Below are 17,617 nucleotides of genomic sequence, written 5' to 3' on the forward strand. Positions count from 1 at the left end.
AATTCTTCAAGATGGTTTCAATGAAGCTTGTTCAATTTTGTCTATTCTTACACCACCTCTGTAAAAAATAGATAAATACTTACCTAATACTTCAATTTAGATGTCTTATCTGGTCAAGTAGGAGCAGATAAAGAATTCCAAAAATCTCAGGATGATTAATTGATTGATTAATAGCTTTCAAAGTAGCAAAAGAGTCATATCTGATACCAACACTCAAGAAAACAAACATGTTGTTATCAAGATAAAAATTGTTCAGTTTTCGAGTCTTGAAACCTTCAAGCACCGCAACGTTTTCATTGCATGACGCAAAATTTAAATATAGAGTACTATAAAAGCTCTTCAACTTTGTGCCAAAGTTGCTGGTGTCAGTTCGAAGGTACTAATAATGTTTCCAAGAATAATACCACTCTGCCTCTTGGCAGCTATAACTGGACAAGTTTTCGGCGCCACTGGTTAGTAGTTTAAATATGGTTACTCCAACAAGCAATCACTTCTTTTTCCAGATAAGGTAATATGCTACTACGCAAGCTGGGCTGTCACGCGACCAGGAAATGGTAAATTTGTCCCTGAAGATATCAACCCCAGCTTATGCACCCACATCAACTACGCATTCGCCGGTCTAAACACTGACGGGACCTTGCAAATCTTAGACGAAGAAAATGATGTCAATCAAGGTTAGTACTATTTGTCCTTTTTTGAAAAAAAAATCTAAGTTTCTTTTTAGGTGGATTCAAACGCGTAAGCGCTTTGAAAGAAACCAACCCCAATTTAAAAGTACTTCTGAGTGTTGGTGGAGCCACAGCTGGTACCGACGTCTTCGTTTCCATTTCTCAAGATGCCCAGAAGCAGCAAGCGATGGCTCAAAGTGCCATCGAGTTTTTCGAAACCTACGACTTTGACGGTCTTGATGTTGACTGGGAGTACCCCAACAGCAAAGAAGGTTTCAATACGCTGCTGTCAGCATTGAAAGGCGCTTTCGAACCTGGTGGCTACCTCCTTACAGTAGCTGTAAACTCCATACCTGGAGAAGTGGGAGGTTATGATATCCCTGCAATGTCAAAGTAATTCTTTTGTATCACTTCTCTTCGTCCTGTTAACTGAAATCTTTGACAGCGTTTTAGATCTTATAAACGTGATGACCTACGATTTCCACGCGATTTTCGCAGGATTCACTTCTGAAAATTCTCCGTTGTATGGAGGAGTCAATGAGAGTGACTGGCAACAAGAAAATCGTAATTGTGATGCTGCTATTAGGTACTGGCTAGATGGAGGTGCTGACCCACAGAAGGTCGCCATGGGGGTCGCGTTCTATGGACATTCTTTTATCCTGCAGAATCCATCCAATCATGGTCTCAATGATCCAACTCAGGCTCCGAGCGATCCGGGACCTTATACCGATAATCTAGGAAGCTTGGGTTACAATGAGGTAGAATCAGAATGCGTGAAAGGATAACTTTAGAACTATTACTGCTTGTAGGTTTGTGAATTTCACCCCAATGGAACCGTTGTGTTTTTAGATGATATGAAAGTACCCTATTTGTATGATGGTTCCTTCTGGATTGGTTATGATAACGAAGAATCTGTTGCACTGAAGGTATTTGTTTCTCTTGTTTCTATTTTGTTTTCTTTTAATTGATATTATCAGGTACAATATGCCAAAGAAAAAAATCTAGCAGGAGTTTTCATTTGGTCGATTGAAACCGATGATATGCACGGATTTTGTGGAGAAGAAAATGGTCTACTCAAGGCAATCAACAACGAAATTAAAAAATAAAGTAAAACCTCTTAGATGATAATTGATAACAATTATTTTATTTTCCAACATTGTAACATTCTCTTGACTCACTGATAAATACAATAAGTTACAAAACATTCGTTTTTCTCTTTTCTCCAAACAAAAAATTACAACCTCCATAATCTAAATAGATATTTTCCTTTGAGCAATACAACAAACAATTATTATCAGTGTATCGATACTGATAAGTTCTTGAACGCCCAAACTCATCGATATTTGAGCGCAAATTGATATAAAAGCTCTTCAATTATTTTGGTAACTCTGCTGTTGGTACCTCATCTTCAAAATGTCTTTGAAAGTCGTGCTTCTTTGCATATTTTCAATCTTCTTCGGCCAAGTCTTAACAGCGTCTGGTATGTCTTTTTGTAAAGTAACACTTCTAGTTACACAACTGTTCCAATTCTAGACAAGGTAATTTGTTATTATGCCAGCTGGGCCGTAACCCGTCCAGGAAATGGTAAATTTGTGCCAGAAGACATCGACCCCAACTTGTGCACCCACGTCAATTACGCTTTTTTGGGATTGAACAACGACGGTACGTTGCAAATTCTGGACGAAGAGAACGATGTTAATCAAGGTAAGAGTACCTCACCTAATCTATATGGAACTAACTGCTTGTGTAGGCGGTTTTAAAAGAGTGAGCGCCTTGAAAGAACAAAATCCAAATCTGAAGGTGCTCTTTAGTGTTGGAGGTGCTGCTGCTGACACTGGAAGATTCAACACTGTTGCGGATGATGCCGAAAAACTGGAAACCCTAACTCAGAGTGCTCTCGAGCTCTGCGAAACTTATAATTTTGACGGGTTGGACGTCGACTGGGAGTATCCTCGGGGAAATGACCAAGAGAAATTCATCAAACTTCTTACTGCTTTGAAGACGGCGTTTGAACCGAAAGGCTACCTCGTGACAGTTGCTGTCAATTCGATTCCTGGCGAAGTCGGAGGTTATGACATTCCTGCAATGTCCAAGTGAGTCGATTCTTCTCCATCTCTTATTTTTGTTGAGTATCTGTTAACAGTGTTTTGGACGTCATCAATGTTATGACCTATGACTTCCACGCTATTTGGGGAGGGGTAACTGCCGAAAATTCACCTCTTTACGGTGGAGACAACGAGAGCCAGTGGGAAAAGGACAACAGGAATTCTGATGCTGCCATCAGATACTGGTTAGAAGGTGGAGCTGACCCACAAAAACTCGCTATAGGAATTGCGTTTTACGGACATTCTTTCATTCTTTCCAATCCTTCAGAACATGATCTTGGAGCCGCAACGGTGGCACCAGGTGAACCAGGAGAATACACAGATAATCTAGGAAGTCTCGGTTACAACGAAGTAAGTTAAATTTTTTAAAGTGGGTTGAAGAACTAAAATAAAAAAATATTTAAGATCTGCGAATTTCATCCTAACGGAACTGTAGTATTTTTGGATGATATGAAAGTGCCTTACTTGTACGATGGTGACTTTTGGATTGGTTACGATAACGAAGAATCCGTAGCAATCAAAGTAGGTTTTTTTAGAATGTCTCCATTTTTACACAATTTAAATTAAATTCTAGGTGCAATATGCTAAAGAGAAAAATTTGGCTGGAGTTTTTATCTGGTCCATTGAGACTGACGACATGCACGAGTTCTGCGGTGAGAAAAATGGTCTCTTGAAAGCCGTAAATAAAGCAATAAAGACATAATTTATCTAACAATATATTTTTTTTCTTTTACACATTTATTTATCTATGTTCTTGTTTATTTTCGGCGAAATCGGTGCTGAGATTGGTAGAATTGTTTCATATTGTTACTAATTGGCTCTAGGTTGAATCAATTAAACGTGAAACGTTTCCATCTTCTAAAGTTCTAACTGAACTAATTACGAGTTAGTAGTGATGTCAAATTTGACAAATTTAAGTGATCGCTGTCTCATCTAATAAAAGAGGGTCAGCTCTCAAACTCTGTAACATTATTAAACTTTGTTAATATCAGGAGTTGTAGTAAACTTTCCAACTCGTGCAGGTCTTGAGACCTGTTTTAATGAAAATGGTTTTACGCCGGTTAACAGCAAAAGTCTAATTTAAATCGCGTAAACGAGCGTAGCTTCGAGGCTTCTTTGAAATAATTTTTTTCTTAAAAACACAAAGTACCTATTTTGTAACTTTTATAAACGAAACAAAACAGAAACTAAAACTTGATTTTGCAGACAGATGTTGAATTGCTAACAATGTGTTTCTTTCTGACAAAATATTGAAATTAGTTAATGACTTCTAGATAGATATATTTGAGTTTATAACGCTAATAAAAGATGACATTAAAATTTTATGTGGGTCTAAGTTTGAAAATACAGGATTATTTTACTGATGTGTACATTAAAACTAACAACAACAAATGATTTTAGGCTCCAATAGGACTAATTTTACATAACTTCTTAGATAAATCAGATGAGTCTATTCCTCCTTTAAGCCCTGTTATCTCCTTGCACAATAATTTTAAGAAAATATTCATTGTTCTATAATAATTAAACGACATAGACAAGTTAAAATTAGACTGACAAGTTTATCAGCAAAGTGGGTCATGCTGCTGAGATTAATTTTTTTACAAGGTTCTATTAATAGTTATTTTCACAAGGCTAGAAAATGTCATTTTGCAAGTGCGAGCACGGTCTGTGGGGGCAGAGGCGTCAGCCGAGGCACCACAAGTTCAAGCACTTTTTTAGCACATTTTTTAGCCCTGTGACCAGTAATACACAAAACTTTTTCGGCCGACAATTTATTTAAAGAAAAATGTAATAATTTTTGTTAAAATAATACCGGATAGGGAATTTATTTTTCTTCCATTGGCAACATAAAAGATCCAAAAAGCGCCTGTGACACCACAAAAGTCAATCAATTCCTCAAATATTCAAAACCGTCGGCGTCCTCTCTGTTATTCCTAACCCGTCGTCATGAAGTTTGTCGACCTGGTGGCCGCCCGCTCGTAAGTCTGGTAATCCCCTCGGCCTCTAGTGATTGGAATTCTGCTATACACAATGTACAACTTGCGATAGAGGATACACATTTGCCCAACATCAATATTTCTCAGTTAAAAAGTTGTACAAAAATTCCACATGACGTTGACACTTGGTGCCGCCAACTTAAAATCTTTCATTAAAAGTTCCTGTTTCGATTTTCTTGCCAAGGCACGCAAATGACATTTTCCTCATTATCTTCGGGGAGATTTAAAATATTTTACCCTATAAAATGTGGCGGGGAAATGATATTTGGTAATTTTATAGAATTAATTGTATACATAAACCTATCCTTTTTTGGGCATATACAGGCTGTTTGATGAAAAACGCCTCAACCCATAACTTTTTTATTTATTACCCGATTTCAATGAACAAAAAAATTAAAGATATGGTTTTTCAAGCGCTACAAAACAGCCATAAAATGTATTTTTTTTTTTGGCGTTATCTTCAATAGCTAACGATAGTCAACTTTTTTTTTTAATGGACACATGTAGTTTTTTAGACTTGGTCTGGCAAGGTTTTTTTTCTGAATCTAATGATGTATTGAAAGTTATCATTTGATTCATAACTAACTGAAAAAAAAACCTTTTTTTGTGGTTCAGCTTATTATAAAATTTTTAAGAGTGCCGTGAAAAACAATCGGAATACAAAGTACGATAAATGTCACCTAAACGTCAGCTTAGAAATTGAAAACATATAATCTATTCCATCTTTAAAAAAACGATAGGTTGCCATGCTTTAATTTTGTTAAATTGGCATTACTGAGGAAAGTAGTAGTTATATTTCATTTTATTTTGGTTGTAAATTTTTTGTAACTAAATTTGAATTGCTATGTTGCAAGATGATTCGAAAACAAAAAGACAAAAAGTAAATAAAGTTATCAATAAATGTCATTTTGACGTTTTTCTAATTTATTTTAAATTAGACAACACAAAGTATAGTCGTTTTCAATGACATCCGTGCTGCCAGTATGACAGCATGTTGGCATCACTTGGTGTTTCAATTTAGTAATTTTGAATTTCCTAATTTGGCAATTTATCCTGACGCGGCAAATTAACAAATTCAAATTATTATTTATCATTTCCGATAAAAAATGTAGTCTGATTCGGATTCCGAGGATGACTTCGTTTAACCATGTTTTACACCATGTTGAAGATTGAGTTTTATCGTGTGTTGTTGACGTTTCACGAAATGTAAATTTTCTTTTACCATAACCTCAATTTCTTGTTTGACATTTTTATAACTAGGATTTTCTTATACTCTGAATACTGGTTATAAATTTGTGTGTACAATCTGCACCAACATATTAAAAATGACACTGACAGCACGGATGTCGTTGAAAACGACTATTAGTTATTTATGTATTAAGGGCGTAAGAGGGCTTTTATGGCCTGAGGTGTGACTAAAAACACGCTGAAGGCCATAAAAGCCAGTTCACGCCCGCAGTACATACACTATTTTATGCACGATTAAGACCTAAAACACTAACATTTAACAAAAATTAATAAATAAATGTCTGCCCCATACCACGGGATGTTTGCATCGCGTGCTCCCGTCAAATTTTTAGTTTTGCGCGTAACCTTGGGAACAGTGAAAACACCCGTAGCCATTATGCCAATTGCAATTTTCGGTTATAAATTCATTAACGAAATGATAAACGAGGAGAGACAGCGGCAGAAATGAGTGTCCAGTATCGAGTAATCCCCATTCGGGATTAGGTAATTTAAGTTAAGTGGCAATTTTTTTCCTAATTTCCCCAAATTTTTTTTTACTTTTATTTGACATATCTTTATGACCCACGGGCATAAAGTGATCCGTGGGCCATAAAGAGACGTTTATGTCAAGAAAATTTGTGCATAATTGTCAAATTATAATATAATCGTGCATAAAATAATTTAAAGGGTTTACTACAAGTGCATAATGCCAAAAGTTGTATTTGTCGTGACAAAACGTAGTGTGTTGAAGGGCTAGACACATTTTAAACGAGATAGGCCCGCCCGATCTAAGTAATGATGCGATTATTAACAAATTGATGGATACCTTCAATGTGAGAACAATGAATTTGTATTCGATGAAATCCTGAACTGTATAATTAATTTATAGGTGGGAAGATCTGTTATATATTGCATAATTACAAAAAAGGGTCTGGAGGATACTAGAACTACAAAAAGATGAAAATCAGAAAAGTGGAACCATTTTTTAAAAGAAATCTGACCGAAATTATTCGTGGGCTAAACATTAGAAGATGATTCGGAATCTAATGATGAAGATAATTCTGAAGATGAAATAATGGCGGAGGTTAAAGTGTAGATGTTTTTTAAAAAAAGTGATTCCATTTTGGAGAACTTACCTATCCGTTTTCTGCTTGTTAAACTAAAGCAAGCGTTCTTGAAACTCATTCAATGACTAAAGCCTCCACCAGATGTTTACATTTTGATTTGTTTTTTTTTTAATTGCCATTTTTAATAAAAAATGATGGGTTCTCCATTAATTTCTTGTAATACAGTTTCAATCGATTCGCAAAAAGGCGGAACATAAGTATGGCAACACTGTGCCTTCAAAATTCCTAACCAAACTTTTATTCAGATATACAGGATGAAATCTGTCAGATTGTCATGGCCAAGCATCGTTTTTTTTAAGTTGGAATACATTATAGCAGTGTTATTTTCTGTTTATTCCTTGCCACATTTTTGTCAATGATCAAAGTTAACTATTTTGAAGGTAGCCTGTTATTGTTATATTCGAGTAAAATGGATCGTAATGGATGAGTTCGAATAAATCTTTCCGCGGAAAAATGTGCGATGGTGGTGGCGTTCTCCGAAAAATGCGAATCTCAACAATCCATCTCTCGACGCTTGGGGGTGACTGAATCTACCATTCTAAGGGTTCAAAATCGAGTTAGACGAACAGGTGCCAATGCGAGAAGGTTGGGTCAGGGTAGGAAACGGATACAAACGCAGCTCACGACAGATTTTTGCGCTTACGAACCTTGAGACAACGATTTGTAACAAGTTCTAGCTTGAGTCAAGACTTTTCCCGGAATACTCAAATTAGCCAAAATACAATTAGGCGAAGATTGGCAGAGCATCATCTGCTGCCGTTTGTACCCGCAACGGGTTCCCTTTTAACCGCAGGCCACCGCAAAAGACGACTAGAGTTTGCTCGCGAACACCTAAATTGGCAAGAAGCTGATTGAGCTAAGGTATTGTTCAGCGAAGAGTCTAAGTTTTGTCGATTCTCTAATGACAGGTGTATGAAAGTCTACAGGCGTCCTGGAGAACGATTTGCCCAGTGCAATGTTGTTGGAACCGTTAGTTTTGGTGGAGGCTCAGTTATGATTTGGGGAAGCATATCTTTAGATACCCGCACGGTGATGGTTGTTGCAGCAGTGGACACTTAAATGCCTACAGACACATAACCAATATCTGGGAACCTCATGGTGTGGCCTATGCACCACATATCGGCTAAAATTTCTTGTTTATGCATAATAATGCAAAGCCTCACGTAGCACAAGTGGTGAGTCGATACCTTCACGACGTTGGTATTAACACTGTGGACTAGCCAACCCAAAGTCCAGATTTAAATCCGATAGAGCACTTATGGGACCACATGGAAAGACAAGTTGCAGCTTCGCAACCTGCGCCAATAAATCTTAACGATCTTGGAAACAGGCTTGTTGAGATTTGGGATGGTGTTGACCAAGATTACATAAGACATTTAACACCGAGTAGGGGTAGGCGGTGTCAAGCAGTAGTTACCACACGAGGAGGAAATACCTGTTATTAGTTACTTTTTCGTGTAATTTCTTAAATAATGTTGTGTTAATTTTTGAATCGTTCCTGTATTTTACTTTGTTTAACGTTATTTATAAAATAATATATTGATTTGGTCCACGTAAACGTTAGGCTTTATGCTATTTCAATTTAAAGAACTACAAAAAAAATGTTACTCCATTTTGAAAATTATGCGTTAATTTTGGTGCGAAGTGTACATGTGTCCATTAAAAAAAAAAAAGTTGACTATATCGTTAGATACTGAAAATAACGCCAAAAAAAAAAAAATTATGGCCGCTTCGTAGCGCATGAAAAACCATATCTTTGGTTTTTTTGTTCATTGAAATCGGATAATAAAATAAAAAGTTATGGGTTGAGGCGTTTTTTATCAAACAGCCTGTATCCCAGTTGGGCTGGTGACTTTGTACAGATGAGATAGTGCAAAGAAGAGTATTTTTGACAATAATACGCTTAGGATTATCCCTAAGGTAGAAACTGTTCAGACGAATTTTATAACTTTTATAAGTTATACAATTTTGAACAAAATCTCTTTCCGTATGTCCAATAATTTCTGCAATATGGTCATTAACGTTGTGGTTTGTTTTTACACAAGAAGTTTTTGAAGAACAGATTTTGAAAGTCTGAAATAAAAATTCAAAATTATAAAACCGCATTTTTTTTTTAATCAAATTGAAAACCAATAACCTAAAAATACGACATTCAGTATTAAGGGGCACATTTAAATTTTGACAGGTTTTCATAGCAAGCTGGACCAGACAATCATTTATAGAGACCTTGTATAAAAACAAAACAAAAAATTGCATTTTACTGAAAATAAAAGCAATAAAAAAATCATCTTGATAAAATGGTTCAAAGCATTTTTCGGTGAGCTCTATAGTTCATATTTACCCCACCACGTTCTGTCTAAACAGAACAAGAAATATATTCTTCTTTTCAAGAAAACAGAATTTTAATTTTTATTTATTACTCCTATTTTATTAATTTCACCAAAATTGCATTTACCAGTACATTTTCCCAGAAGATTTGGAAATTCGTACAAATGCCGCTATTAAAAACAACAGAAAAATTGGAAATTATTGCTCTTGTTTTTAATTCGCCTACTCTACATTTTCCTAGAATTCGTTAAACACTTGTTTATCTCGATCTCCTCTACGAATAAATACTTCAGAAGCTTAAGAGTTTCATGCCCAACACACATGAGAAACATGCATTCAAAATGTCAGGTACGTCAAATAAATTAAGCAACTCTTCTTATCTTCATCTGTACCTAATTCTACTCTTCAACTGTTCTAGTACATCTTTCTATTTTTTCAACAAGCGTCCTAATATTATCGCTGAAGTACCAAAACTCTCTCTATAGATAATTTTAAGTGTTTGTTATCGCAACTTGTTTTACTTGAAGTATTTTCCAATGTTTATTATCAGTTTCATATAAATATTATTTATGATACCCCCAATTGAACTTGGGCACTAGAGCACTAAACACTTTAATCAACATGCTAACCAAAGTATTAATCGTAATTGCCGCCACGGCAGCTTCAATCCAGACAGCTTCCGGAGCAACAGGTAAGCCATTTCCACTTTTCTTCAATATTTTAAATCTCATTCGTAGACAAAATCCTATGCTACTATGCCAGCTGGGGAGCTACCAGACCCGGAGATGGCAAATTCACACCAGAAGACATTGATGCCAATCTCTGCACTCACGTAAATTACGCTTTCCTTGGCCTCAACGATGATGGAAGCTTGCTGATTTTAGACAACGCCACTGACATTGTAAACGGTAAGTGTTGCGACCCATGATCGAGTATTTGTTAATTGTGCTTTAAGAGGGACTCAAGAAAGTGAGCGCTTTGAAGAAGATCAACCCAAATCTCAAAGCCATATTTAGTTTAGGCGGATATGCCGCTGGAACTGCAATCTTCACTGCTGTGTCAGCAGACGCGACCAAAAGAGCGACTATGGCGCAGAGTGCCATCGAGTTCTGCCAAACCTACGACTTCGACGGTATAGATGTGGATTGGGAATATCCTCTTGAAGGAGACAGAGTAAGTTCTTTTTGCTAACTAGTTAACACATCTTAACGAGATGTCTTGTAGGAAAACTACATTACCCTCCTAACAGAACTGAAAGAAGCATTCGAGCCTCACGGTTACGTTTTAACAGTTGCTGTTGCCGCTATTCCAACTGATGCTGCTTACGACGTCCCTGCCATGTCTAAGTAAGAAGAAGACCTAAGATTTTTAACAGCTTTCCTCACACGTCAACAGTGTTCTAGATGTAATAAATGTAATGACGTACGATTTCCATGGGTCGTGGTCTGGATACACAGCTCAAAACTCGCCTCTGTACGCCTCTCCCTTAGATGGGGAGTGGCAAAGAGACAATCTCAACGCCAATTCCTCCATTACTCACTGGATTTTGAGCGGAGCTGACCCCCAGAAGCTTGCCATTGGAATTGCCTTCTACGGTCACGCTTTCACTCTAACCGACGCCAGCCAACACGACTTGGGGGCACCATCAAGTGGTCCAGCTCCTGCTGGAGACTTTACAGATAATATGGGAACTCTGGGCTACAACGAGGTAGATAGACGATTTTTTAGATTCGATTTGATTTTGTGTTGTTTGTAGTTGTGTGAATTTCACAAAGATGGGACCATCGCTTGGGACGACGTCCAGAAGGTTCCCTACATGTATGATGACACCTTGTGGGTCGGTTTTGACAATCCGGAATCTGTTGGACTAAAGGTAAATGATTGGAGGAGTTTTCTTGTTTTGAAATATTGCTTTTAGGCGCAATATGCCAAGGATAACAACCTGGCTGGTGTGATGATTTGGTCTATTGAAACTGACGATTTGCATGCCCTCTGTGGAACAAAAAATGCACTATTGCAAGCTGTTCATGACAACATGAAATAAAAAGATGTATAATTAGAATTCTGTTTTACAATTAAATATAGGTAAAATAACTTAATTGATAGTATTCTCTTCTCCAACTTATTTCTGTCACTGAAGTTAATTTTCGAGTAAATAAATTAAAATTAATTAAAAAAAGTATAAGACGATTCTTAATATCTTTGTCGGTACAATAATCCTTAAAAGTAGTAGAGTAGTGTTTAATAAAAATTTTAAATGTACCAGTATATTATATTTTAAGGTATGTATCACAACTTATTCTTATATCCAAAAGCCAAAACAAATACAGGGAGGGGAGGGTCATCGGTTACGCCCAGGCGAGAAATCGTGACTTCTAATTAAATAAAATTGTCGACATTTTTCACACTTACCTGGGTATTGGTAAGGTACATTTTATAATATTTTTATAATTTTTCGCTTACAAACAAAGCCAAAAAAAAAGTAAATTTCAACCATAGAGTCAAATTCTGATTTTTATACTGACCTGCTCAGATTCACTTCCTATAATAATAATTATTTACGAAATCAGCGGGAAAAAACACCAATTAGATTTTGAATTAAACGCAATTTAACATTTTAACTTTGAAAATCATTTTTATTTATGACCTGCTACTTGTGCTGTCGTAAATTTAGGTGACAATGGGAACTGTAATTGGAGTATGAATGCAAGATTTACAACTGTCCAAAGGTCTGGTGCAGATGTTAGTGATGTCTCGTAATTTTTCCAGGACCGTAACCATTATTTTAAATTAATAAAACCTATTTTATAAATATTTTTATCTTTGTAATAAATTTCTAAGTGTTCAAAATGATGTCCATCATTCTCAATGCAGTCATAACCGCTGTTAATTTCCGCAAATTCGTTTCGAATTCAATCATGCATATTTTGAATGGTAGTAGGTTCTTGTTGGTATACCATCTCTTTCACCGTACCCCACAAAAAGAAATCGGGTGCGGTTAAATCTGGGGACCTAGGGGGTTATGAGATGAGACCACCGCGACTAATCCACCTCTCACCAAGTTGCTCTTCCAATCCAATTCGGCTCTAGCAATTTGACTGTAATGACCAGGGGCCCCGTCTTGATGAAACCACATATCTATTATGAAATTGTGTTGTTAAATTTATAATGTTTGCAAAATGTTATAAACATACCTTGCCTTAGATTAAGTGGAACATCCTCCAGCCCCTCTAATTGCTCGCGTAAGAAACGTGCATAGATTTCCCAATTTAGGTGCCCTTCAAAGAAAAATGGACCCACCACAATGTTATGGATAACTCTTCCCAAAACATTTAAAGACTAATAATTTTGGATTGCTTGTTGATGCATCCAGTGGGGATTCTCAACGGCCCAGTAGTGCATTCATCTGGCCGTTTTTTTTTTTTTTGTTAATTACACTCATTGGTGCACAAAACTTTATTAAAAAAATTATTATTATTGAGCCTTATTTGCTCTTCGGCCCATCGACAAAAAATTACTCGGTTTTCAAAATCTTGTCCATAAAGTTCTTGGTGCAACTCCAGGTGAAAAGGGTGATACCTATATACTTATGTTTTTTTTTATTTCGTCTGACACTACGCTGACTAATTTCGGTTTCCTCTTTCTTCGGTTATTTTACTCACACTTCGGATTATTTGCTATATACAGGATTATTCACGTAAGATGACGAGCCTGACCAGGTAAAAATGTAACCCAAAAGACAATTCACAGAGCTATCTCGATCACTATTACATTATCCGGCATTATCATAATGCACATAAAACATAGACAGCTTTTAACGTCAACTTAATGAACGACAAGTTCTGACAGAAAAATAAAAAATTAATAATAATAATAAACAATTAAAATCACAAAAGTAATTGGTAAGGAGGATCATTATCGGTTCTGTCATCGTTCGAAAACCTTTCCAAATACATACTAACTATGAACGAAAAATACAATGACAGATATAACTTTCAAATTAATAGAATACCTACTTGGATTCCTGATTTAATTTTTAAATACCAAAACATAATGAATGCTTTGTAAAGTGTATTTTGGATTGCATTTTTACCTGGTCAGGCTCGTCATTTTTATTATCAAAAAATCCGAACACTAAGTAGAAGTTAACATTTTTTAATAAAATTTAAGACAATTGTTCTAATAAGCAAAAACACAATAAAGAAACAAATTCAGTTTATTTGGAGTCAGACATGAAATTCAGCTGTTTTTTCGTTAATAGTGCGTGGGACCTCCTTGTAAATTTACCCACTCTCTGTCACAGGTCTTGATTCGTTCACGACACCAGTCTAGCCTTTGACGACGATGTTCACGTGTTAAAGGTAGAACCAAATGAGGACGGTTACTGTGGAGGCCTTAAGATCTTATTCAAAGATAAATCGTTGGCAGAGAAATTAGTCCATCCGTTACATTGTACCAAGCTGTAGATACCGAGCTTGTGGACATGTGGCGATCTCTAAATGTTAAAAATCGTAAGTGACGATCTTGTCTGTCTGCTTGCTTGCGAACACTGTACAAGAGTATATACAGAAGGGTTTACTATTCTTGAAATTTGTCTGTGAGAAACTGGCCTCTTTAAACCCGATAATTCGGCCTTTCTCAAAGGGTGTTAATTGACGAAAAGCTTGATGTCTTCTTTTGGAGGCATTGTTTCACACATCTACTACTAGATTAGAACGATTTCAACCAATGACAACAAACAAAAACAAGGCAACAAGAAAAATTAAAAAATGGTAATCACTTAAAGCAAGAGATGTTAACTTAATCAGATTTGATTCTGACTTTATAGGATACGTGTCTAGACTGATAGCAACATGTCTATCAAATTTTATCAAAAAATATTATCATTTCCATGGTGATTTTTTTGATAGTTAGTACACAGCCACCTTTACTGTAACAAGCAATGAACACTGAAGTGGCAACAGCGCATCAACCAACGCTAGCGGGTCTACTGCAGTGCACTCATACTCATACGCTGTATTGTAAGAGCAATTTGCCAAATTTTAATATTGTTTTATTTAAAATATAAACTATTTAATCATGTAATAGTATATTACATACCGAGGCGGAAAGTGTTCCATTCCTGTCGAGAGAACAATAGTTTACCGAGAGGCTTGCCCTCGAGGTGAACTAGTTCTCGAGACACAGGAATGGACTTTCTCCGAGGTTTGTATACTATTTTATTCACAATCAATCATTTAATAAAACAAGCAACATTATAATAATAAAAAATAAATAAAAACCAACCTCCGTAATATTATCGTTTATTTCGGCAAAATATTAAAACTTAGTAGGCGCTTGAGATTGTATTAAATTTTAGTTTACAAAAGTCAAACCAAATTGACATTTGCTCACATTTTTTAACAAACAAAATGTGCGATAGTGAAATAGAGTGTGCCCTCCCCAGAATTGCGGGAATTCGCGCACAAATTAACACTCAATCTCTTACCTTAGAAAAGCAAATTACGATATCAGAAAAACGTACAGAGATTTTCGCAATTGGTGCGACAGTAGCGCCACCACAGGTCAGTTATGGGTTTCATTACTGACCGCTTACGACTCATTACTGACTCCTTTTTCACCATTACTGACCGGTTGATGTGTACACGAGTAATCGCTCACTTTCTAACCTTTAAGAGGTTAGAAAAGCTTCACGTTACTAACCGATTGTGAATAAAATAATTTACAGGTTTTTTCTTTAAACTAAATATTAAAAATTCACTTACTTAAAACAGATTCCTTAGAAACTTCGCTTGTAAAAAGCGGTTGCACTTTCATTATCCATTTGATTAACGTTCAGAAATTTACTTTATTCAAATCGTAATCGTCATTGGGGCAATCGTTCACCGTAAATTGGTGATTTCAGTTGTTATAACAGACTTATTCCCACTAAAGGGTACACTATCGCAGCGTGAAGCGCCGGATACCATTTACCTCTGCGAGTATCTGTTTAATTTCATGTCACATGGCAGGACCCATTTCAAATCTGTGGAACTGAGTTCATTACCATTTAGAAAAACTTTAACAATCATGTCAGAATTTATCGCAATTTATTGCAAACCATCGTCAATATGTTGTAAGCTATAAAAATATATCATTTTGCCTGGTATTAATTTGATTTGGCAATTATCAGACAATGCTATTTTATTATTAAACTGTGTTGTCATATCAACAAAATCTTCTATATGATCGTTTTTTTCAAAAATTTCTTGTAACTTATTAATCCGCTCCTCATTTCTTTTTCTCAGCTGGGTCTTTCCTACTTAATCCGCTTAGGTATATTTTTACTCAAGTAACTAGGTAAATTTGGAAAAATAGAAGGCACCGCAGTTTCTTTCAATATTGGTCTCACATGAACAGGAATGTCTTTTACAGTTCCGTCTGGTAACCGATGTATATCAAAACGAATTATCTCATTTTAAGGAAAATGCATGCAACATACTACAGAATATTTAGTTTGAGTCTAATTTTTTCGTGATATGGCGTGTAGCCGAGCGTGTAGCTATTTGCTTATCAATGTTTCGTCCCTTGGAAAACTAAAAGGTGATACTAAATTCCCACCAGCATTCAGAGTAGTTACTCGCATAATTGGATTTGCATCCGGGAACGCAACATGTGCGAGACATGCTGCACAATCTAAAGTAATGTTAACCCTAAAGTAACTAATTAAACCTAAACCAAACCTGTCTTAGCAGGTATTTTACTCTTAAAACCTTAAAACCTCCAATTCGTGACGTGACGTGACGTGACGTGACGTGTACGCGGCTGCTCCTACAATAAGTTTGTAAATTTGAAAAACATAGTAAATATGGTGAATATTACGCGATCTAACACGGTAAATAGAGATCTTGAACACTTTATCGAGAAACTATTGAGTGAAAAAACACGTGAAGTAACACATAAAATAAGTGAACTTGAAACTCAAGTAAAAAATCTGACTGACTCCAACAGGGAACTTGTGAAACTATTGACCAGCGAGGGAACTAGAAGTCAATTTTTGTGTAGTACTTGTGGTTCTCCTGGAAAAGTGACCATGTCTGAAAATGAAAGTGTCGGCGACAAAGAGGAAAAGAAGAAATCGGACTCGTCGGTATCAACCGTGATAACAAATGTGGATAAGGCTAATACAAAAAATAGCCAAATAGAATTTATAAAACAACAATCCGACCTACCAGGAAAGGCCGAAAGTTGGAAGGAAAATCCCAATAAATCGGAAAAAGGGCAGCAAAAACACAGTAAAAAAACTGAGAAGGCCAAGACTCCACAGGTAAAGAAGCGACAGCGAACAGACTTTCAGATAAAAGGAACCGATAACGCACAAAATTCGGTCGACTCTACTACAGAGGACCCTGGCTTTAGCGCTCCCGAACGGAAAATTTGGCTTCACATCAGTAGATGTAAATCTGACACCACAATCGACCAAGTGAATAGCCACCTGCATAAAAAATGGCCTCAATTAGCATTTGAAGTTGAAAAGCTTCAGTCCAAAGGTTCCAATTCCTCGTTTAAAGTAAACACTCAGTATGACAAGGAATTACTCACTTTATTTTACACTCCCAGCAACTGGCCTGAGGGAGTGGTCATCAAACAGTTCAGGTTTTTTCGACGCGACAATTCGGGACAATTTTAGACTCGTTGATAAAGTAACCGTAAATAAAAATGACGGAGGATGTGCATCACATCTCAAAAACCTTAGTTGCCCTGAACAACAAACTATTAGTTGCGAACTAACTGATCTCTATGTTTTAGTTCTCAACATTCAGTCTATGAGAGCTAAACTGAGCGAACTGGAACTGATATTGTCCAACAATAATTATTACTCTCTAGTCGCTATCAGTGAACACTGGTTAAGCTCCTACGAAGCAAGTGACTTAAGAATCGGAAATTTCTGTACAAAGTCGTTTTTCTCTAGGAAAACTTCAAAACATGGTGGTTCTATAATTATGTCGAAAACTGCTGTGAACTGTGAAACATTACTTCAACTTGAGCAGATGTCGGTGGAGAACCATTGTGAGATAGCAGCAATCAAGATAACACATCTAGATACCTTTTTCATTAATATATACAGACCTCCTTCAGGAGATTTCTCAATATTCCTAGACTGCTTGTCAAATTTACTGGCTTAT

General features: G+C 36.3%; 2 protein-coding genes and 1 long non-coding RNA gene across 4 annotated transcripts in view; all 3 read left to right on the forward strand.

Annotated features, from left to right (window-relative positions):
- Positions 1 to 17,617, forward strand: part of LOC138122685 (uncharacterized) — a 74,142-nt gene that overhangs the window by 39,550 nt on the left and 16,975 nt on the right. The gene's annotated exons all lie outside the window — the stretch shown is intronic.
- Positions 253 to 1,870, forward strand: LOC138122682 (acidic mammalian chitinase-like). Its single transcript, XM_069036937.1, has 6 exons — positions 253 to 452; positions 504 to 674; positions 725 to 1,061; positions 1,114 to 1,426; positions 1,478 to 1,594; positions 1,646 to 1,870. Exons 1-6 carry the CDS (start codon positions 386 to 388, stop codon positions 1,772 to 1,774), a joined length of 1,134 nt encoding a protein of 377 aa, XP_068893038.1. The 5' UTR covers positions 253 to 385; the 3' UTR covers positions 1,775 to 1,870.
- LOC138124931 (chitinase-like protein 3) lies at positions 1,988 to 11,551 on the forward strand. Its single transcript, XM_069040130.1, has 12 exons — positions 1,988 to 2,148; positions 2,202 to 2,372; positions 2,419 to 2,761; positions 2,812 to 3,124; positions 3,179 to 3,295; positions 3,348 to 3,465; positions 10,190 to 10,360; positions 10,408 to 10,625; positions 10,677 to 10,798; positions 10,848 to 11,160; positions 11,209 to 11,325; positions 11,371 to 11,551. Exons 1-12 carry the CDS (start codon positions 2,082 to 2,084, stop codon positions 11,494 to 11,496), a joined length of 2,196 nt encoding a protein of 731 aa, XP_068896231.1. The 5' UTR covers positions 1,988 to 2,081; the 3' UTR covers positions 11,497 to 11,551.

Source organism: Tenebrio molitor, chromosome 2 (genome assembly GCF_963966145.1).
Source record: "Tenebrio molitor chromosome 2, icTenMoli1.1, whole genome shotgun sequence".
In the NCBI taxonomy this organism is placed as follows: domain Eukaryota; kingdom Metazoa; phylum Arthropoda; class Insecta; order Coleoptera; family Tenebrionidae; genus Tenebrio; species Tenebrio molitor.

Coding starts and splice junctions, on each gene's coding strand:
- LOC138122682 (XM_069036937.1), top strand. CDS start 386: ATGTTTCCAAGAATAATACCACTCTGCCTCTTGGCAGCTATAACTGGA. Junction 453..503: donor ACAAGTTTTCGGCGCCACTG/GTTAGTAGTTTA, acceptor TTCTTTTTCCAG/ATAAGGTAATATGCTACTAC. Junction 675..724: donor AGAAAATGATGTCAATCAAG/GTTAGTACTATT, acceptor GTTTCTTTTTAG/GTGGATTCAAACGCGTAAGC.
- LOC138124931 (XM_069040130.1), top strand. CDS start 2,082: ATGTCTTTGAAAGTCGTGCTTCTTTGCATATTTTCAATCTTCTTCGGC. Junction 3,125..3,178: donor GAAGTCTCGGTTACAACGAA/GTAAGTTAAATT, acceptor AAAATATTTAAG/ATCTGCGAATTTCATCCTAA. Junction 10,361..10,407: donor CGCCACTGACATTGTAAACG/GTAAGTGTTGCG, acceptor TTGTGCTTTAAG/AGGGACTCAAGAAAGTGAGC.